Here is a 23,084-nt window from a genome sequence, read left to right as displayed (position 1 = left end):
AGATGTCGCTGAACTACAACTCCCATCAGCCACTGCAAGCATGGCAAATGGCAAGGGATGATGGGAGCTGCAGTTCATCAGTACCTGGAGGGCGATGGGTTCCTTGGTTCGAAACAGGGAGCAACCTAAATGCTCTTTAGAAATCAAGTTTCCCTGGAGTCTGAACCAGAAAGAATTGAGGCAGCTTCTCAGTCGTTGACTGCAAACAGCTAGCCTTCCCTTCCTGACCGTTCCTCTCAGGTCCCTCTTTCACACCCCAGCCTCCATGTCCTCATGTCCGCACCAATGGCCAAGTTCTCAAAGCGCATGGCGAGGTCCTTCATGGCTGCCTCTTCCTCGGCCTCCTGCTCCAGGTGCGAAAGCTCTCGGAGGATCCGTGCTGCTGCCAAAGCCCCAGCCACAGCGTCGGGGGCCTAAGGGGGAGAAGAAAGGGTGGTCATCAATGGAGACAGAGGCAAGGAAACAGCCCTCCAAAAAAGCTACAGGCAGCTGAGAGCCAGGAGGGGGAAATACTCTCATCGTATCCAGATGTGGCAAAAGCACTGCCTGGTTGTCCTGACATTTCCAGCCGGTACCTTATTATTTCAACTCTGGCTCCTTGGTTTCTCCCATTATGAACCCCATACAGGAGCCTATCTATTCGTTTGTTAGCTCTGTCACATTATAATACAATAATAAAAATGATATTTTTTAATTTATTTATACCCCACCCATCTGGTTGGGTTTCCCCAGCTACTCTGGGTGGCTCCCAACAGAATATTAAAGGTAAAGGGACCCCTGACCATTAGGTCCAGTCGTGGCCAACTCTGGGGTTGTGGCGCTCATCTTGCTTTATTGGCCGAGGGAGCCGGCGTACAGCTTCCGGGTCATGTGGCCAGCATGACTAAGCCACTTCTGGCGAACCAGAGCAGCGCGCGGAAACGCCGTTTACCTTCCCGCCAGAGTGGTACCTATTTATCTGATGTGCTTTCGAACTGCTAAGTGGGCAGGAGCTGGGACCAAGCAACAGGAGCTCACCCCGTTGCGAGGATTCGAACCGCTGACCTTCTGATCGGCAAGTCCTAGGCTCTGTGGTTTAGACCACAGCGCCACCTGTGTCCCTCAACAGAATATTATAAACATGATAAAACATTAAAAACTTCCATAAACAGGGCTGTCTTCAGATGTCTTCTAAAAGTCAGATAGTTGTTTATTTCCTTGATGTCTGGTGGGAGGGAGTTCCACAGGCCGGGTGCCACCACCGAGAAGGCCCTCTGCCTGGTTCCCTGTAGCTTCACTTCTCGCAGTGAGGGAACTGCCCGAAGGCCCTCAGAGCTGGACCATAGTGTTAACTATATTAATAACAGTCATCATACACACCATTTCCCAGAAATACATGGCCATCTCTCTGCGGTTCAGCAACACAGCCCATATGAAGAGGTCAGTCCAAGGGTTTGGCGAAAGTTTGGAGCGGTACATGGGGTCTCCGTTGAGTAATGATCCTTTGCTCTTGGGAAAGGAGAGAGAGGCACAATTAGCAAGAGACAGAAATTGTTCACACTTAGCTTAGCTCTTCAGTTGATATTGAACAGCTGCTCAGAATCTATCACCCCCCAACTTTAGCCTCAGCAACTTCCCAAAATTTTACCGAGGAAACGAAAATCCTAAACAAATTATTTTGGTGACCAGGTGCACATTGCCTTAATGCATACACGTTGCTTCTGGTAAATGAGACACTGTAGCCGCTAGAGGGCTGTGAAAATTTGTGTCCCATGCTTTTTAGACTCATCTACCCATGTCTTATCTGAAACCAAAGGGGTGTATCAGTTGCCAGATGTGAACTCCCCCCCCCCACTCTCCTACCCCACTACAGAGACTCTCAGGGCCAGAAAACGGGGGAAACCACTGCCTGGAGTGAGGGATAATTAGCAGAGACAAAAAAGGCCAGAGTTTCAGGAAGGTGGGGCAGAATTGCAGGGGGCAATGAGGTAAGCGAACAGGAAAAAAGTGTCCCCTTTGCAAGCTGGAAGGTGGGGGCAGCAAACGAGGCAGACAGTTTGTTTTATGCTGCAGAGATGGTCAGACATTATGCCCGGGGTTTCTTGGAATCTGAGGGTGCAGCAATGGAAGGAACGGAACTCTCTTAGGTCATGAATGCTGTGGACTCTCTCTATCTCAGCTCAGGTTGTATATATGTGTAAATAAACTACACATCATAAAGCTAATAGGGTTGCCGCCTATCCTGTATGAAACAGGATTGTCCTGCATTTCAGTGTAAAATGCTACGTCCTGTATGGATACAGTTCTCTCTCTCTCTCTCTCTCTCTCAACTACGCTACCAGTGTGGTGTAGTGGTTAAGAGTGGTGGACTTGTAATCCGGTGAACCAGGTTCGCTTCCCCGCTCCTCCACATGCAGCTGCTGGGTGACCTTGGGCCAGTCACACTTCTCTGAAGTCTCTCAGCCCCACTCACCTCACAGAGTGTTTGTTGTGGGGGAGGAAGGGAAAGGCAATTGTTAGCTGCTTTGAGACTCCTTAGGGTAGTGATAAAGCGGGATATCAAATCCAAACTCTTCTTCTGTTCTTCTCTCTCTCTCTCTCATGTATGTGTATGTGTGGGTGTGTGTGGGTGTGGGTGTGTGGGTGTGGGTGTGTTCCAAGTTAGGGATCCTCTCCAAATACATATGCTTGAAAGGGGTTGTGAAAAATCATGTATTTAAGCTCTGGATAGCCAAGCATAGACATATTTACAAATTCGTGTGTGTGTGACAAATTCAAGAGGGATATTCTGTTAGGCTGCAATAGATTGTAATGGATTGCTTTGAAGTTACTTCAGCACAAGATGAAAACAAAAACAAAAACCCCAGCCCTGCCCTGCCTTATATGTTGCCAGAACAAAGGTGGCAACCCTATAAAGATACCACACTCTCCACTGTGCCTCTTTGTTCCAAAGGGAAAGGCAGACCCTGATAAGCGCGCCTGGCAACCTGGAGATTGGGATGGCGTGTATCAATATATTAAGGGAAAGCATGCATAAACGCACACATTAGGAAAAACAGCATTCAAGTATATACCGTATTTTTTGCACCATAACACTCACTTTTTTCCTCCTAGAAAGTAAGGGGAAATGTCTGTGCGTGTTATGGAGCGAATGCCTGTGGGTGACGGGGGGGATCTGCTGCAGTCGTGAGCAGAGGATCCATGGTTCCCCTTCCTTCCCTCCTCCGTGGTTACAAAGCATGGATCCTCAGGATTTTTGCATTGGGCTACTCCAAACTCACTGTCAGATCACATGTCTGTGGCCACAGCATGAACCACAAAAATCATATATCTACTATTTCATTTAGAATATTTTTTTTTCTTGTTTTCCTCCTCTAAAAACTATGTGCGTGTTATGGTCTGGTGCATGTTATAGAGCGAAAAATGCGGTACATATATCAGTTTGCAAAACGTGCACATTAGAAGGGGCACTTCACTGCAAGATGAGCCTTTGGGCTGGTTCACCTACCCCTGTCGTTCTGGCAGGGTGCAATCCGTCATAAAAGGGAGCACAGACATCCCCCAGCAGGTCATGGAGGATGTGAGCCACCTGGGGCAGCTGGTACTCAGGCAGGGACCGATCCAGCAGCAAGTATTCAGCAGGTGAGGCGGGCTCAGGGCCTGCGACTTGGCGCCGCTCCAGCAGCTGATGCAGAAGCGTGCCGCTTGGGGTCCCCGCGTAGAGCTGCTCCAGCTTCCCCCACGTCAGGAACTGCCCAATGTCCAGTCCGTTCTCCACAAAGAGGCGCACCAGGGCGGGACGGTCGCCCACCAGAGCGTCGTGCATCGGGTCCATCAGAAGGCTAGGCTGCAGAAGAGAGAAGGGGTGGCGGTAAAAGGGGATGCGAGGATAAACCTCATGAGAATAACTGATGGGAGACTCTTGTTGGTCATGTGCAACCTGCTATTCACACACACACAGGTACCTCTGGTTACAAACTTAATTAATTCAGAGGTCCATTCTTAACCTGAAGTACCACTTTAGCTAATGGGGCCTCCCGCTGCCACCGGCGTGCGATTTCTGTTCTCATTCTGAGGTAAAGTTCTTAACCTGAGGTACTACTTCCGGGTTTCCGGAGTCTGTAAGCTGAAGCTCTTGTAACTCGAGGTACCACCGTGTGTGTGTGTGTGTGTGTGTGTGAATATCTCCCACATATTGCCATTTGTCTTTAAAGGTAAAGGTAAATGTTACGGAAAAAATCTGGGTGCGTATTTACCCTGCCACCCAGCCAATCGGACCAAGTCCGTGGATTCTAGCGGAAGAAAAGGAAGCTCAGCCGGACGCAGGAGCAAAATGCGAAGATCCAAGTTTATTGCGCAACAGGTTCAAGGCGAGATTGAACCCCGAGAATGGGGCGACATAAACTTTTAAAAGTTCCCTCCAAGTCCCATAACACAGTGCGCGGAACGTCATGAATACATTATGGGAAGGTTGGGTTTCATGGATTACATCATGAATATATTACACACGTCATGAATATCTCAGAGAAAGGTGGGGTTACACTAATTTACATTTGAGGGAAGGGAGGGGGAATATGCAGAGCGAGGGTCATACACAAATACACATTTCATGAGTACCGGTGGCGGTGGGACAATGGGTTACTGATATGCGCTGTCTGCCACCTGGTATTGCCCGGGGGACGGGCTGGGCAGAGCGATCTGACAGGATTAAGGAGTTCCTGTGTACGTGACTTGCCGTCTCGAGGATTATGGAGTCGGCCAACATCATGGAGTCCTGGGGAAACTGAGTCGAATGACACCAAGAGCAAGAAAATTGGAGCTGTGGTTGATTTTATATGAATTTTGAAAGGTTCTGATGACTTTCAGTCCGTCCCGTAGCCTAGATCAAAGCGGAAGCAGAATGTATCCATTCTTGTAGAAATGGATACATTGTAACAAGGGTTTGACAGTTTTACGAGGTCGGGAGTTTCGGTTCTATTGTTCTCGCCGTGGGGGGCCGTCAGCAGCTCGTCAGGAGGTTAAATGAGGCGTGCAAGAGCTCCCTGAGCTAGCTCCTGCAGGACGAATGCATGGCTGTGATTGGCCAAAGCGCGGCCATAGGAATAAGCGGAGAAGGGAAACACTCGGTCTACTCATTCTAAGTATGGAGCGCAGATAGGCATAGGAAAGGATAGGGAATATATATATATTCGAGCTTATTTCGCTCAGGAAAAGGTCTGGGAAACGTGTGGTGCTTGTGCAACGGTGAAGGGGGTTCGAGGGTGGGTGTGCGGTGGTACCCTTGAGGTCATCGCCTCGGACAGCAAAGAAGAAGGGGGGAAATAGGTACCCCCCCCTCGGTCCGTATCAGTAAAGGACCCCTAACAGTTAAGTCCAGTTGCGAACGACTCTAGGGTTGCAGTGCTCATCTCCCTTTACTGGCGAGGGAGCTGGCGTTTGTCCGTAGACAGTTTTTCCAGGTCATGTGGCCAGCACGTCTAAGCCGCTTTCTGGCGAAATCAGAGCAGTGCACGGAAACGCCATTTACCTTCCCGCTGGAGCGGTACCTTTTTATCTACTTGCACTTTGACGTACTTTTGAACTGCTAGGTTGGCAGGAACTGGGACCGAACAACAGGAGCTCACCTGGTCGTGGGGATTCAAACCACCAACCTTCTGATCTGCTAGCCCTAGGCTCTGTGACATAGACCACAGCCCCACCCGCGTCCTTTACCTTTACCTTTTACACAGCATAATTCACAATATATTGCCAGGTCAAAAATTACGCAACCAGATATCATGATATGGACTTCAAACTGGTTTTGGATGATATAATTGTTATAGGAACTCTAGGGTCTTATATATAAAAAATAAATGTACATAAATGTACAATGCAAACACATACATAAGAATATAAACCACGTGTCTGAAATAGTACAAGAGAGCAACCCTGAAGCCATTTTGACTCTCCCAAATTGACCTCAAATGTTTCTCTGCAAGGAGGAAGGAAATGAGAAAAGCTTTCCAATTGTCTTTTTGACTGTAGGGGCTTACACCTCCCTGTAAATACAGTCTGGCAAGTATCTGTTAAGCTGAGCACACTATTAATATGCGTAAGAAATTCAGGAACTAAGTATTTGCCACCTCAAAGGAATGGCCAGGCTACCCAGAAAAGGCAATCAGATAAGGCATTATCAGGTATCCTGGCAGACAGGAGAGAAGCCACACACTCAAATTTCTGTGATGTATGTATGATGTTTTGTGGTGGTGGTCTTGAGCTACAGGGTAGGCAATTTCAAAAGTCTATATAAGAGCTTGTACACCAATGTTCTGGGTTCCTCTCCTCCCTCCCTGCGTGGGGTGAGCGGGGGACCCTGTTGCAACAGTTTAATAAAGATCAGGCTTACTAGCTGCTTTGCTTCTCAAAATAATAATAATAATAATAATAATAATAATAATAATAATAATAATAATAATAATAATAATAATAATTTATTTATACCCCGCCCATCTGGCTGAGTTTCCCCAGCCACTCTGGGCGGCTCCCAATCAAGTGTTAAAAACAGTACAGCGTTAAATATTAAAAACTTCCCTGAATCTCATTATTAAATAATGATTATAAGCTATTTGCAGATATAATGGCGGAAAGATTAAAGAAGGTCTTGATTAATAAAATCCATGGTGACCAAACAGGATTTCTCCCAGGGAGACAATTACGGGATAATGTAAGGAATTTGATTGACATTATTGAATATTTGGACATGAAAATAGACAGAAAAGCTGCACTGGTTTTCATAGACGCCGAAAAGGCATTTGACAATGTTTCCTGGAACTTCCTAAAGAAGGTTTTGGAGAGGATGGGAATTGGTGAAAAATTTAGAAGAGGCATAGAAGCAATATACAAAGAACAGAAAGCAAAGCTGGTGATAAATAATAATACAACAGAATATTTTAACATTTATAAAGGGACCAGACAAGGTTGCCCCCTGTCCCCCTTATTATTTATTATAATTTTGGAAGTACTTAATAAGAGACTGAGGGAGGCAACAGAAGTGAAAGGAATTAGAGTAGGAAAGAAGGAATTTAAAATTAAAGCCTTCGCCGACGATATTGTTCTGACTTTGGAAGATCCACAAGATAGTGTAAAAGAAGCATTACAAAAAATTGAGGAATTTGGAGAGGTGGCAGGTTTTAAGGTAAATAAGAATAAAACTAAAATGCTGGTTAAAAATCTAACTAAGGAAGAAACGAAAGATCTAGAACAAAAAGTGGAAATCATGGTGGTGAAAAAAGTGAAATATTTGGGAGTGTGGATCACGGCAAAAAACATAAACCTATATAAAGATAATTATGAAGTTACATGGAAAAAAATAAAGAAAGATCTGGAAATATGGGAGAGGATGAAATTTTCCTTTTTAGGAAGGATAGCAGTGGTTAAAATGAATGTTTTGCCGAGAATGTTGTTCCTATTTCAAACTCTTCCAGTTATTAAAGGTTTAAAACAATGTAAAGAATGGCAGAGAACCCTGATGAAATTCATCTGGCAGGGGAAAAGACCAAGGATTAAAATGAAAATATTAACTGATAAAAAGGAAAGAGGAGGTTTTGCTCTCCCAGATTTGAGTTTATATTATGAAGCAGCGTGCCTACTTTGGCTAAAAGATTGGATAAAACTGGAGAACAGAGACCTGTTGGATTTAGAAGGTTTCAATAATTGGTACGGGTGGCACGCATATCTCTGGTATGAGAAGGTGAAAGTCCACAGGGCTTTCTTAAATCATATTTTCAGGGGACCAATATATCAGGTCTGGGAAAGAAATAAGAACCTTCTTGAAAGAAAAACACCATGGTGGATCTCACCGGTAGAGGTCTTAACAAAAAAAAAAACCAACATGGAAGAGAAGACAGCCACTTACGAAGATTTGGTAAGAAAATCAGAACAAGGGCTTAAACTTAAACCTTATGAGGAAATAAAGGATCAATTCACCGGTTGGTTACAGTATCATCAGGTGAATGATATGTTAAAGCAAGATAAAAGAAAAATGGGCTTTGAGGACAAGAAATCAAAATTCAATATAGAAATAATAGAAGGTAAAAACAAAACATTGTCTAAATTATACAACATATTACTGGAATGGCATACAAAAGACGAGGAAGTCAAAGAGGCAATGATTAAATGGGCAATTGACTTCGGCTATAACATCGAGTTTGAAAAGTGGTTGAAATTGTGGAATAGAGATATTAAATTTACGGCCTGTACGAGTTTGAGAGAAAATGTCTGGAAAATGCTCTATAGATGGTATCTCACGCCGGCAAAATTAGCTAAAATCTATAGATCAGAAAATAAGACATGCTGGAAATGTGGTGAAGTGGAGGGAGACCTCTACCATATGTGGTGGCAATGCAACAAGGTGAAGGTTTTTTGGGAAGCAATTTATAATGAACTTAAAAAAGTTTTTAAATATACTTTTCCCAAAAGACCTGAGGCCTTTTTGCTGGGAATTATGGGTAAGGAAATAAAAAATGAAGATAAAAAAATTTTTCTCTATGCCACCACAGCCGCAAGAATTATGCTGGCACAAAACTGGAAAACAGAAAATATACCTAACGTAAGTGACTGGCAGGTCAAAATGATTAACTATGCCGAGCTAGATAGATTAACAGGCAGAATACGAGACCAAGACGACCAGAAATTTCAAAAAAACTGGAGTAAATTTTGGAAATATATTGGAACGGATATATAGGAGGAACTGGCGGTATTAGAAAAACTTTATCAGCTAATAAGTATAAACTTTAATAAACTAATTACGCAATCCGGGATTTATTTGATACTTACCAAAAGGGTGGAGGGAAGTCAAAGGCTAAGTAGAGCCTAATGCTTATATTATTTTTTTTGTATGATTGTATGTTTACTTTTTGTATAGCATGAAAATAGGATGAATAATTTATGTTAAAATGTCTATTTTTGTATTTGTTTGTCCTTTTTTTTTCTTTTACAAATTCTGAATAAAAATTTACTTGCAAAAAAAAAAAAAAACTTCCCTGAACAGGGCTGCCTTCAGATGTCTTTTAAAGATAGGATAGACGCTTAGTTCTTTCACATCTGAAGGGAGGGTGTTCCACAGGGTGGGCGCCACTACCGAGAAAGCCCTCTGTCTGGTTCCCTGTAACCTCACTTCTTGCAATGAGGGAACCGCCAAAAGGCCCTCAGTGCTGGATCTCAGTGTCCGGGTTGAACAATGGGGGTGGAGACGCTCCTTCAGGTATACAGGACCGAGGCCTCTGGTTGGCCTCTGTTATTTTCTCCTATCGATAGAGAACCTACTTAAGGACTCTATTCAGGCTCTTAGATACCCCATAAGGGAAAGGGAGCAATATTTTCCTTATAACATATTGATATATCACCCAGCCCTAGTCTGCACCCAGCCCTGCAAAAGTCCCTTCCTCCATGCCTTCTCTGCCTTTGCCTTCATCCTGTCCCCTCTTTCCCTGCTGACTCACCTCCCAGTCAACATCCCCACGGAACAGTTCGGTGCTAGCAATGTCCACACGGTTCCAGGCCACAGCCAGGTGCAGTTCATCCAGGTAGCAGGTGGCCTCGCGCGATTGTTTACAGGCTGAAATGAGGGGAGAAGCAAAGACCTCCTTAGCCTTGGCTTCCCCTGTCTCCCTCTGCAGCACCATAAATGGGGAGAGGGTGGTGGGTGCGAGGAGAAGGGAATCCTTGTAAGGGAGAGGATAAATTCTCAGAAAAGGGAGATGAGATCTTTGCAAGGAGGAGATGTCTATGGGAAAGACTTGGTTTCGAAATGAAACACCAGGGTTACTTTGCTTGGATTAGCTACAGAAATTGAACCCCAAACTATATAATATGAAATAAGATGATGGGGTAGAAACCTTTTTTTTAAAAAAAAGAACTGGGATGTATTCTTAAACTGTTTTAACAGATTTGATCAAAATGTTTATGGGACATTTTGGGTACTTTTGTGGCTTACATTGATATAATAATTGATACCATGCCAATATGTTGCTTACAATGCGTCAACCTATTTTAATTATTTGATTTCTATATTGAAAGCAACATTTAGGGTTGGCATGTCATCAATGCTAGTCCAACTCAGGGTAAACCTATTGCAGCTTCTGGACATGGTCAACTTAGGTTCATTAATTTCAGTGGGCTAAATCTAAGTAGAACTTAGATGGATACAACCCTCAAATAATTAAATGCAAGTTGGGAATGTTCAGCAAATCTCAGTCCTGCTTGACTTCCTTTTGTGGTTCATATCCAGCCCATGTTAACTTTTAAAATATTGCAAGGGCCAGACAGGCACCACATCTGGAGGTTCCTTCTTTATGATGTTGGTGCTGCCCCAGAATTTCCCTCAACCACTGAGCGAAGAACTTTCTGGAATGTTAGCTAACTTCCATGACTGGGTTATTTTTCAGAGCTCAGGTTAGTAGGAACCATTGACTGGAAAGGAGTTGGTATAAAACTTCTACAGCCCACTTTTATATTTAGGAAATATCCAACGCGAGAAGAGGTTGATTGGGGAGGTAAACCCCAAAGCCATGGATCAGCCAGAGTTACAGTAGTGCCTCGCAAGACGAAAAGAATTCGTTCCGCGAGTCTTTTCGTCTTGCAATGTTTTTCGTCTTGCGAAGCACGGTCCATCGCAACTGCGCCTCTTCAAGCAGCTTTTTTAAAAAAGCGCAAGACGTTTTCGTCTTGCGAAGCAAGCCCATAGGGAAATTCGTCTAGCGAAGCAACGAAAAAACGGAAAACCCTTTCGTCTAAGCGAGTTTTTCGTCTTGCGAGGAATTCGTCTTGCGGGGCAGCACTGTATCTTAATTTTATAATGAAATGATTTTAGAATGTTGTACTATTTTATTGTTGTTAGCTGCCCTGAGCCCGGCTTCGGCTGGGGAGGGCGGGATATAAATAATAATAATAATAATAATAATAATAATAATTATTATTATTATTATTATCATCATCATCATCATCATCATCATCATCATCTGCTGTAGGGTATTCACCTTTCACCAGCGCTTGGAGAAGGACAGTCTCAAACTCCTCGAGACCCTCCTGGTCTGAATAGACGGTGACCAGTTCCCTTAGAGCCCCAATTTGCTCCACCTGAGGGAAAAAGAAGAATTGTCTTGGAGATCAGTGAGAGAAAACAAGATTCCCTTCCCCAGAGAGAGATTTTCAAGTGCCCATGACCCTAAGGACTGGTAATGGGAAGTCTCAAAGCCCCACAGGAAGGAATGTGAGTTCTGGGAAGCCCATGGAGAAAGAAGAATTTGTGAAGGGGGTCAGGGAGTTGCAGTTCTGGATCCTACCTCCTCTGCCAAGTCCTCCAGTTCATCGGCGGGGAACTTCCCCTGCATCTTCTTCATCGCCAGGGCCTTCATGGGCTCTCCAGGCTGTGTCTCCTGCAGCAACCCAGCTAAGCAGTCAGCTGCTCCTCCGGTTCCTGCCAAGAGCAGGCAAGGGATGGAGGCATGGACCGCATCAGAGACGCGCTGAGGGGAAGAACAGGACAGAAGATGAGCCCCTCAGGAACCTACAAAGCCAGGGGCCACAAAATTGTTTGGGCCAGTGGAAACTAGGGATATCTCAGGTTCTCTCTGTTTTTCCTTTTCTCCGTTCTTGTTTTGTTTTCATTACCGTTCTGGCCTGAATATAAGCCACACTCCCCCCACTCCCGCAAATTCCAAAAGTTAAAGTGCGGCTTATATCCTTACGGTATGCAGCCAGGAGCGTGGGGCAAACAGCACCAGGAGCGCGGCAAAGCGGGGCCTGCCCTGAGCATAGTCCCCCCCCCCCCCGTGTGCGGGTTGGCGTGGCTAGGTGTGAACCCGAATCCTTTGAGGATGTTCAGAAGTTGCCTCAGGAAGAATCTCCGGCACAGAATGTCTCCAAGTTCTGATGGATTTACTGCTTGTAAATAAACGCTATTAGAGATAGCAGAGACAGTGTCTGGACTCTTTACTTCTCCTTCTCACACGGAAGGCAACCGCTGCTACTCTGCTACTCTGCCTAGGTCATTTTCCACAGAGGTTTGGCGCAGGGGAAATGCACTGGACGGCAGATTTATTGAACACCCCGCCCTCTCCCCCAAGGCCGGGAAGGGAGACATAGTGAGAAAGGGGGAAGGTCGCCAGCAATGTAACGCCCCCCCTCGCCCCCCCCCAGGATTCCACAAAGAGGTGTGTGCTTTAGAATGAGCTTTAAATGTTTGCAGCCGGAAAAAGCTAACTGGAAGCGGACTTTGACGTGAAAGGATTGTGAGCTCAGTTCAGTCATTGCACAGAAATCAAATTCTTAAGGTCAGAATGTGCTCAGAGGCACCCCGGTTGGTTTGTTTTTAAATTTCAGCTATGTCTTTTTCTCCTGGCTCCTGGTTTGTAGATTCTGAGGTTCTAGTAAAAAAAAAATTAAAAATACAATGGGAACCTCAGTTTTCAAGCATCTCGGAAGCTGAACGTTTCGGTTTTCGAACGCCAAAAGCCCGGAAGTAATTGAATCTGTTTTTTAACGCGCCTCGGAAGTCAAACGGCTTCCGTGGCATGTTTTTCCATTTTCACCATTGAAATTGACATTCTCCCTTTGTGCCTCGGTTGTCGAACATTTCGGAAGCCGAACGGTCTTCCAGAAACAGATTACGTTCGACAACCGAGGATCCACTGTAAATCTGGCAAACCTCGAGTCTGCCCACCTCACTTCCTACTGCCCCTTTTACCACGTTCACAGCGACCACTTCATTTGCGTCTCTCCTTCCCAACAGCTCGTTCTTTCAGGACTGGGTGTCTCCCGTAAGCCCATACCCTCCAAAAGGTCCAGGCCAATAGCCAGGATGCAGCTTGCGGGCCACGCTCCCAGGCGAGTCACATGATCCCATGTGAGATTGCAGTCCTTCCCAAAAGGTTCCCCCCCCAATGCAATATCGCAGCACCCAAAATGGCTGCCGTGCTCTCGTGCAAAAAAGCAGGGTGTCCTGTTTTTCCCAGGACAGTTGAGGGGTATGCAACCCTCCCTCCATCCCACTTCCCTTCACAAGTTCTCACTCCCATTACCTTGAACATAGCCGAGTCCCCGCTGATGAGCAGCAGCAACACAGGAATTTCAATACTCCCAGCACCTGCGGGCGGCAGCAGTGAGATAAGGAAATTACACAAGAGAAACCTAATGATGAAGGGCAAAACAAAGGACCAATATTTTGGGATACCAGGACAGAAATCTCTCACAGGGGAAGGTGGCCAGGGGTCTGGAAGTGTAGCAGCCACAGAATTCTGGGTACAGTCTTACCTCAGGTTACAGACGCTTCAGGCTGCCTTTTTTTGGGTTATGGATCCACCAAAACCCAGAAGTACTGGAACAGGTTACTTCCAGGTTTCGGCGGTTGCGCATGCGCAGAAGCACTAAATCGCAATCCGGGCGTGAGCAGATGCGCAGCTGAGGGTTGAAAACGCGCATCCCGCACAGATCACGTTCGCAACCCGAGCATCCACTGTAAATGCGTACAGTGGTACCTCGGTTTTCGAGCGTCTCAGAAGCCAAACGTTTCCATTTTCGAATGCTGAAAACCCGGAAGTGAATGCTTCCTTTTTCAAGCGCGCCTCGGAAGTTGAACGGCTTCTGAGGTGCGTTTCTCAATTTTCTCCATTCCCTTTGCCGACAGCCCACTGCGCCTCGGTTGTCGAACGTTTCGGAAGTCGAACAGTCTTCCGGAACGGATTACGTTCCACAACCGAGGTACCACTGTATTAGTTAATGAGGCAGCAAACTCTGGGCTTGCTAAGGTGGCAATACTGTGCCTGAACCCTGCTGTTTCAAACAACAGATGGGGGGGGGGAGGAGCACAAACTGAATATTCCTCCAATACAAATAACAACAACATCCTCTGTGTAGAAACTTTGACGTTAGAGAGTAAGGTCCTCCTAATCTTCAGCCTTCTCCTGAGCTGACAAAGTAGTTTGCTCGAGAAAACATTCCGTCATTTATGGGCTGAAGGGATACAGAACAGGTTTGCCAAGTCAGAGAAAAACCAGGCCTCACCCCCAGGGATGTGGGAGACAGGCCTTTTTCCTATGGGGAGACTGACCCAAACCCTCCCACCACCAGGTCTGGCACCGCTTGGCTCATTTAAGTGATACAGTGGTGCCTCGCAAGACGAAAAGAATCCGTTCTGTGATTCTCTTTGTCTAGCGGTTTTTTTCGTCTTGCGAAGCAAGCCCATTGAAGGATTAGCGGATTAGCGCTATTAGCGGCTTTTAGAGGCTTTTAGCGGCTTATCTGCTGACCGGATCAGCTGATAAGCAGCTTAGCGGCTTAGAAAAAGGGGGGGAGGGGAAAAACAGCAGGAACTCGCAAGACATTGTCGCCTTGCGAAGCAAGCCCATAGGAGATTCGTTTTGCGAAGCACCTCCAAAACGGAAAACTCTTTCGTCTAGCAAGTTTTCTGTCTTGCGAGGCACTCGTCTTGCGGGGCACCACTGTATGGGGGCTTTCCCTCTGCAAAGGTTTGTGTCTCTAAGGAAGCTCACTGCTGTTGTCGCTAGGCTAACATAAAACAGAAGCAGCAGTAATAAGCGGTGCAGCTGAGGACACCTGGGGCAGGAACCTGAATAAACTATCTGACGTTTAGAAAGCATCTGAAGGCAGCCCTGTTTAGGGAAGTTTTTAATGACTGATGTCTTAATGTATTTTTAATCTCCTGTTGGAAGCCGCCCAGAGTGGCTGGGGAAACCCAGCCAGATGGGTGGGGTATAAATAATAAATTATTATTATTATTATACAGAATTTCAATTGGTCTACCCTGAGTAGGACCAGCATCACACACATCCCAATGTATTGTATTTGAATTTAAATTTGTTTTGTTTTTTTGAAATGTTATTTTATTTCCATGCTTATTACATACAAAAAAAAAGGGAACAATACTGAAAAGGGGGTACAAGTTAAGAGGGGAGGGGAAAGGAAAGAGAATGAAATTTACACAATCTGTTATTAAGATAAAAATTTTGACAACAATTTATGATTACAATTTCATGCTACAATAAAAGTAAAAAAATCTCATTATCTTTTATACCCGACTTCCCATTTATTCCTTAATTCTTTTTACATAAATTTACTGCCATATCACAATACTATTTTTTATGTTAATATTTTCACAATTTATAAATGTTTAGCGTTATATAAGCAATTAATAAAAACTGCTGGGATCACTCAAAAGCTACTACAGATTTTAACATGGTATAATTGTGTTTAAGATGTGTTCTGAAGGCCTCCCATTTTGATACAAATTCAATTCTCGGTTTATTTTTTCAGATAGACTATCTATGAATTTAAATTTAAATTACAGAAATCACCTCTAAATCTGCAACTGTGAGCAGATACAGCATCATGTGCAAACGTTAAATTCCTTTTCTTGAAAGAAATAAACTTGGCCTCTCCTCCTGATGCAATTCCTCTTTTGAGGCTGTGGAAGTTGCCACCCGCCCCAAGGCAAGCCAAGGAAATGAAATCTTTGCGAACGAGGAAAGTGTCTTACCGCCAGCTCCCACTTTCTGCTGGGCAATGTAGCGTTCCAGACGGGCACGGAAGGAGGCCTCGCCGCCCACCCTGCCCTGCGTCCCGTTGTCCACCAAGAAGAAGGCAGAGTGGTTGGCATCCAGAGGGCAGTAAGGGGCAGAAGGGACTGTCCTGGGATAAAGTGCTGGGAACAAACCCTGCAGAAGAAGGGAAAAACAGGGAGCAAATGAAGGAAGGAGCCAGGGACTTTTAATCCAGAATGTGGCAGCTAGACTGGTGACTGGGAGTGGCCGCCAAGACCACATAACACCCGTCCTGAAAGACCTACATTGGCTCCCAGTACATTTCCGGGAACAATTCAAAGTGTTGGTGCTGACCTTTCAAGCAGGCATAGGCAAACACGGCTCTCCAGACTACAACTCCCACCATCCTTGACCACTGGTCCTGTTAGCTAGGGATGATGGGAGTTGTAGTCCCAAAACATCTGTAGGGCCAAGTTTTCCTATGCCTGCCCTAAACGGCCTCAGCCCAGTATACCTGAAGGAGCGTCTCCACCCCCATCATTCAGCCCAGACACTGAGGTCCATCTCCAAGGAGGGCCTTCTGGCGGTTCCCTCACTGCGAGAAGTGAGGTTACAGATAACCAGGCAGAGGGCCTTCTCAGTGGTGGTGCCTGCCTGTGGAACGCCCTCCCGCCAGATGTCAAGGAAATAAACAACTATCTGACTTTTAGAAGACATCTGAAGGCAGCCCTGTTTAGGGAAGATTTTAATGTCTGATGTATAGTGTTTTTAATATTCTGTTGGGAGCCGCCCAGAGCGGCTGGGAAAACCCAGCCAGATGGGCGAGGTATAAATAATAAATTCTTATTAATATAATAGTTGGGTGCAGAGGAGCAGTGGGAGGCACCAGCTGGGGAACCCCCAAGGGAAGAAGGCCCAGAGCCTGGGGGGGGTGTGATGGGGTGATCAGAGGAAGAAGAGGGAGAAGACTGGGAGCAGGAGAGGTGTCGTAAGCTGAAGAGGTAACAGGGTTTAGTGAGCAGGGAGAGCCTGTGGCAGAGAGCAGTCCAGAAGCAGAAGCAGAGGCTGGCCAAGATGCAGAGAAGCGACCAGCTTGTGAAGAAGCCAGGGAGTCCCAGCCCAGCTCCCCTCCTTGCTGGCATCCCAGAACCCAAAGAGGTGTGAAGAGGACAGAGCAAAGACAGACACGGCATGGTAGTCTCAGATTGCTCCAAAGGGACCCAGGAAGGGAGGAGACTTGGGCACCTGTGGGAAGGTGGTGACCTTCACTCCTGACTACCGTATTTTTCGCTCTTTAAGACGCACTTTTCCCCTCCTAAAAAGTAAGGGGAAATGTGTGTGCGTCTTATGGAGCGAATGCAGGCTGCGCAGCTATCCCAGAAGCCAGGAGAGCAAGAGGGATCAGTGCGCACCGATCCCTCTTGCCCTCCTGGCTTCAGGGATAGCCGCGCGAAGCCTCTTCAGGGCAACGGGAGGAATGCTCCCCCTACTCTGAAAGGGGTTGGCATGGCTATCCCAGAAGCCAGAACAGCAAGAGGGATCACTGCTTTCGCTGCGCAAAGATCCCTCTTGCTGTTCTGACTTCGCTTTGCTGAGAGGCGCTGCACAGCTTCCCCTCTCAGCGCAATGCCTCTTCAGTACTGAAGAGGCGCTGTGCAGAGAGGGAGAGAATTTTTTTTTTCTTGTTCTCCTCCTCTAAAACTAGGTGTGTCTTATGGTCGGGTGCGTCTTATAGACATAGCTGTCAACTTACAGATTTGAAAATAAGGGACCAGCAGCCTCGAAAATAAGGGATCAGCAGCCAAAATAAGGAATTTTAGACAGCCAGCTGAAATACGAAGTTAAAAGGGACCAGATCATTTTGGAGAGCTGGTTTTTAGCCCTTCGTTTCCAGTGGTTGCTGCTCAAGACACCAGCTGATGAAACACTGCAATTAAATAACTACAAGTAGCAACCACTTTTAGCGCAAAACGAAGTCCAAGCTACGAAGATGCTGCTGGAGTTCTGTATCTTTTCTCTTGTGCTCCATCTGCAGCTCTCAGTTCCATCAGGCGGGGCGGGAGGAAGGGGGGTGGGAATAGCACCCGAAGTAAACCTGCAGATCAGACCATCTATGCTAGTCTACTACTACAAATCTATGGGAGAAGTGCTTGTGGTCCTTTCTCCGCTTTCCCCCTCTATGGTTAGCCCTTGGAACACCTGTCCGCACCTGCACCTGCGCCTCCACCTCCTCCTCCTCTCTCTGCTGAACTTTCTCTATGGTTGCCCTCACTCTCGCTCTCCTCTCAAGGCTCCTCAGCAATTCATAGGCCGCGCCAGGCTGCCCATCTTATCCAGGTCCTTCGGCAGCGCAGCCGCAGTACAGCCTAGCGGTGGCAGCAGCAATGGGCAGAGGGGAGGCCCCAGGCAGAGACGCTCAGTTCGGGGGCCACGAGGAGGATGGCAGCGGAAGGGCCTGAGGCTCCCGCCAGTCCTGGCGGGGAGGGGCTCCCGGGGGCTGAGGCTGGTGAGAGGAGGCCAGAAGGGGGTGGGCCGGGCAGCCAAACAACACAGTTGGAGCCTCCCTCCTCCCTGGCTGGCAGGGAAGGAGGGAGGGAGAGGAGCTGCTTCCTTTGAAACCCGGGAAATTTAAGGGACATCATCAATAAGGGACAGCAGCAGGACACAGCGCTGGGATAAGGGAGTTTTCCGCCAAATAAGGGACGGTTGACAGCTATGCTAATAGAGCGAAAAATACGGTACTTGCCTCATTTGGGCAAGATTGACCGGGAAGAGTTGCTGTGCTCACAAGACCTGTCCTCCTGAGCTGATTTCGTTTCTTTGAATAAAGAGAGTTCACTGACACCATGTGAGTTATCGCTGACCTGCTATTGACACCCCCCCCCGACAGAAGGACCGAAATAACCTGCTGTGTCTTCCACGCCCATCCCATCACCTCTGTACCCATTTGCGGTGTTCTCTGTCACCCCCCTCTCCGATACCTTGGGGTTCACAAGACATTGGCGCTGCTCGACGATGCCCCACGGAGCAATGCCCATCGCCACCACATGGGTGCTGGGGTTGGAACTAGCGGTCGTGTGGTCCCTCACAGCTTCCCCAACATGGCGTCCGACGCCAGCTTGAAGTCCACCAGTCATAATCCAGGCACCTGTGTAGGAGTGGCAAAGCGTGTGTGAATCACAAAAGTGGCGTGTTTTTACCAAAAAATAAAAATAAAGTATGGTCTTGGAAATAAAACATCATCATCATCATCATCATCATCATCATCAATTATTTTTCATTTTGCCATTTTACAAATAATTCTACACAAAATTACATATCCAAAATTGCATATCTATCCCTATAATTTGGGAATCATAGGGACAGAACTACCTAAAATGTATAGGAACTTATTCATGTATGCTACTACAGCGGCAAGAATGTTACTTGCCCCAACATGGAAAGAAGTCCCGGCAAAGGAAGAATGGACACAAAAACTTATGGAATATGCAGAAATGGAGAAACTTGCCGGAAGAATAAGAAATCAAGATACAATTATATTTTTTTAACAAAAGAATGGAAATGGTTTATTGAGTATTTACAGATAAATTATAAACAGATAAAAACATTGGCAGGGTTATTGTAATAACCTGCAGTTTTATAAGAGTATATATTTAGGGAAGATGAATAAATTAGTAAATTGGGTTAATTTGGATGTGCAGAAGATATTAAAGGCAAATTTAAGGAACTGCAGAAAGAGGGGGAAGGAAGTCAAGTTCTGAAATGTCAATATGATTGTAAAATTAGTGAAATGCACAAACTTGAAAAGTATAAATAAATAAATAATAAAAAATATATCCAATAAAAATAAACAAATCCTTAAATCGGATCCCCTCCTCCCTTCTTTGCTTACTTACATTTTATCCTTTATTACTGCATATCCAGATGAATTTAATTATTGATATTCCCCTTAAATTAATTCTTACGGCACGTTTTTATATTAATCCTGCTAATGTCAGCAGCTCCCGGCTGGTTGCCCAGGAAAGTATAAAGACAAGGAAAAGTTTCTAACAGTCCTTTTTTTAATTTCAAACTTTACAGAGAGAGGTTATAGAACAGAGCCTCTTGGACCGGCATAGGCAAACTCCGGCCCGCCAGATATTTGGGACTACAATTCCCATCATCCCTAGCTAACAGGACCAGTGGTCAGGGATGATGGGAATTGTAGTCCCAAAACATCTGGAGGGCTGGAGCTTGCCTATGCCTGCTCTTGGATAATGGCGTTGTCCCAAGTCAATCTCTGCCCCGTCTCTCTCACTTACTAATCCATCACCTTCTATGGGTGCTGCAACATGCCCTCTGCCTTTGAGCTCTTTGCTCTCCTACTTTTAAAGCTCGCCTGATTCTGGGAGATGGGGAGTCTGGAATGCTTTCTAATGACAACATGTCAGCCGGGTGTTGTTCCGGCTCTCCCATGATTTTCCCCGAGCTTTTCCCCTCATCTGCCTCTTAGCTGTGATCTCTCGCAAACCCCTGTTGTAAATCTATACTGTCTTCCTCTACCTCCTCCCTGGGTCAGGAGGGGAAGGGGTCTCCACCATTCCTCCTCTGCCCAGTCCCTGACAGCTAACGATTTACAATAGTTCCTCAAACAGCCCACAAAATTCCCCCCATTGTTCAGCCCGGACACTGAGGTCCAGCTCCGAGGGCCTTCTGGCGGTTCCCTCACTGAGAGAAGTGAGGTTACAGGGAACTGGGCAGAGGGCCTTCTCAGTGGTGGCGCCTGCCCTGTGGAACGCCCTCCCACCAGATGTAAAGGAAACAAAGAACTATCTGACTTTTAGAAGACATCTGATGGCAGCCCCGTTTAGGGAAGTTTTTAATGTTTGATGTTTTATTGTATTTTTAATATTCTGTTGGGAGCTGCCCAGAGTGGCTGGGGAAGCCAAGCCAGATGGGTGTGGAATGAATGAATGAATGAATGAATGAATGAATAAATAAATAAATAAATAATATTATCTCTTCTTGGTTTCTTATTTTTCTGGCAAGTGTCGCCATTTCTGCATACTCCATCAGTTTTGTCTGCCCCTCTTCCTTGGTTGCAGCTACATTTTCTTTCCATCTCTGTGCATATTATTATTATTAAAATATATTTTTTTCAATATTCATTTCATCAATATTTATATAAATATTGAAAGGTGGTGTGCTTGTCTGGGACTGTTGAAAGCAGCTGTCACGCTGCCTGCCCCTAGGCCACCCCCTTGCTAACAGGTGTAACCTGTTGTTATATTTGACAAATGACCACAAAAGACAGAGAATGGCAATCATTCGCTTGAGACACACCTATTGGACAAGGATCAACCCCGTGACCCATACATAAACTGACTATCTCACAAATTACACACACACAAGCCAGGCTGGGAATGTCCCGCTGTGTACCCAGACCCTCTCTCCCTCTCTCTCAATAACCCACACCCACACAAAGTGCCTGCAGTACGCTCACAACTGCTGCCATAAACACACCCCAAAACAGCACTCCTTCTCAAACATAAACACTGACAGGAATAAGAAGAAGAAAAGCACACAAACACCCTTCTGGAAGCAGCAGCTGTCGCTTCCTTCTCCTTCAGTCATGCACGCAAGCTTTCTTTGCAATAATCACGCCTTCCACAATGCGGGCAGGTCTCTCCTCCTTGTGAAATGTACAAAAGCAACCTCCTGTTTGAGCGCACTTCTGCAGCCGCAGAAACACATACCGCCTCCAAAGTACAGTGGTACCTCTGGTTGTGACCGGGATCCATTCTGGAGCCCCGTTAGCAACATGAGCAGAACGCAACCCGTGTCTGCGCGTCTGCATGGGTCGCGATCTGCCGCTTCTGCGCATGCGCATGACATCATTTTGAGCGTCTGCGCATGCTCGAGCGGAGAAACCCAGAAGTAACCTGTTCTGTTACTGCTGGGTCGCCGCGGGACATATCCTGAAATAATGTAACCTGAACCTGAACAAGAGGTAAGATTGTACACCCCAAGTACACTGGGACCTTGGTCCTCAAACACCTTGGTACTCAAACACCTTGGAACCCAAACACTGCAAACCCAGAAGTAAGTGTTCCGGTTTGCGAACTTTTATCGGAAGCCGAACATGCTCCGTTTTGAGTGTTATGCTTCCGGTTTGAGTGCCACAGTTCTGTTTTGAGTGTTATGCTGAGGTGTGTCTGTTTTTGCTACAGTGGATCCTCAGGTTACAAACGCTTTGGGTTACAAACACTTCAGGTTACAAACTCCGCTAACCCGGAAGTAGTACCTCGTGTTAAGAACTTTGCCCCAGGATGAGAACAGAAATTGTGCACTGGCGGCACAGCAGCAGCAGGAGGCCCCATTAGAAAAAGTGCGCCTCAAGTTAAGGTTTCGGGTTAAGAACGGACCTCCAGAACGAATTAAGTCAGTAACCCGAGGCACGTACATTTTTTATTGCTTTCATTTTATGGATCAATGGTCTTGTTAAATAGTAAAATTCATGTTAAATTGCTGTTTTAGGGGTTGTTTTTTAAAGTCTGGAATGGATTAATCCATTTTTTTGCATTACTTTCTATGGGAAAGCACGCCTTGGTTTTGGAACGCTTTGGTTTTGGAACAGACTTCCGGAAAGGATTAAGTTTGAGAACCAAGGTACCACTGTACCAAACAGAACTATGAAAAAGATTTTATATCCGGTGGCACACAAAGATTCGATCACACGCTCCAACGTTTTGCACGAAAAGAGGGACGTTCTCTTGTTTTAGAGTAGAATGTCCCTATTGTATTAATTCTTCTACAAAAATAATCCAAACAGTAGCTGGCAGGCAACAGCCTCCTCCTCTGTTGCCTCTCCCGTTCCTTCCTTCCCCTTCCCCTTATCGTTTATACTCCAACCAGAGGACATTAAAAGTCGTTGTAAACTAATAAAGAAATCCACAGCAAAAGGAATGCATTAAAGCCAAGTAGACGTGCACAGGATGGAAATAATTAATCACACAGGAGGAAAGAACAGCTTTTTTCTCGTTTTGAAGGGCAGCCTCATTAGAATTATTGCAGAATTACATGGAATTATTGCAGAATTACATGGAATCATAGCAGAATTACCTAGCAACGGCTTTCATTTTAGCGGGTTTCAATTAAATACTTCAAGTTTTTATAATTGGTTGTTAGCCGCCCTAAGCCCGGTCTTGGCTGGGGAGGGCAGGGTATAAATATTATTTATTTATTTATTTATTTATTATTATTATTATTATTGCTGTTGTTGTTGTTGTTGTTAGCAATAGCACCAAGACAGGTGGCAGTGTAGCCTTAGTGCCTTGGTCAGTCACCTATTTTTTCTAGAAGTCTTCCCCCAACCCCCCAATCCCAGCCTGCTGTCAAATTGCTTTTTATTGCAAAATAAACTTTTATTTCCGTGTATTTGTCCAGGCTTTTTCAAGCATCAACTGTCATTCTGCCCTTCGGAGGCTTATGTATGCATTTACTGCCACCTCTGCTGTTTTACATGTTTATTACCGTAATAGTTGTTTTATTGTTTTAATTGTTTTGCTGATGTACAGCTCAGTGAGGTTG

At 45.7% G+C, this 23,084-nt stretch overlaps 1 protein-coding gene across 1 annotated transcript in view; it reads right to left on the bottom strand.

Moving 5' to 3' along the window:
• TRPM4 (transient receptor potential cation channel subfamily M member 4) overlaps positions 1 to 23,084 on the bottom strand; it is a 49,010-nt gene that overhangs the window by 16,740 nt on the left and 9,186 nt on the right. The window contains exons 5-13 of the mRNA XM_082194313.1: positions 18,497 to 18,663; positions 15,512 to 15,689; positions 13,038 to 13,102; positions 11,301 to 11,483; positions 10,995 to 11,094; positions 9,459 to 9,574; positions 3,488 to 3,826; positions 1,360 to 1,488; positions 284 to 413 (exon numbers count right to left, since the gene is read on the bottom strand). Of these exons, the coding sequence (XP_082050439.1) occupies positions 284 to 413; positions 1,360 to 1,488; positions 3,488 to 3,826; positions 9,459 to 9,574; positions 10,995 to 11,094; positions 11,301 to 11,483; positions 13,038 to 13,102; positions 15,512 to 15,689; positions 18,497 to 18,663 (1,407 nt within the window). The remainder of the gene's footprint in view (positions 1 to 283; positions 414 to 1,359; positions 1,489 to 3,487; positions 3,827 to 9,458; positions 9,575 to 10,994; positions 11,095 to 11,300; positions 11,484 to 13,037; positions 13,103 to 15,511; positions 15,690 to 18,496; positions 18,664 to 23,084) is intronic.

Source organism: Podarcis vaucheri (assembly GCF_965113315.1).
Source record: "Podarcis vaucheri genome assembly, chromosome: 13".
Lineage (NCBI taxonomy): Eukaryota > Metazoa > Chordata > Lepidosauria > Squamata > Lacertidae > Podarcis > Podarcis vaucheri.
This window is presented reverse-complemented; position numbering and strand designations above follow the sequence as displayed.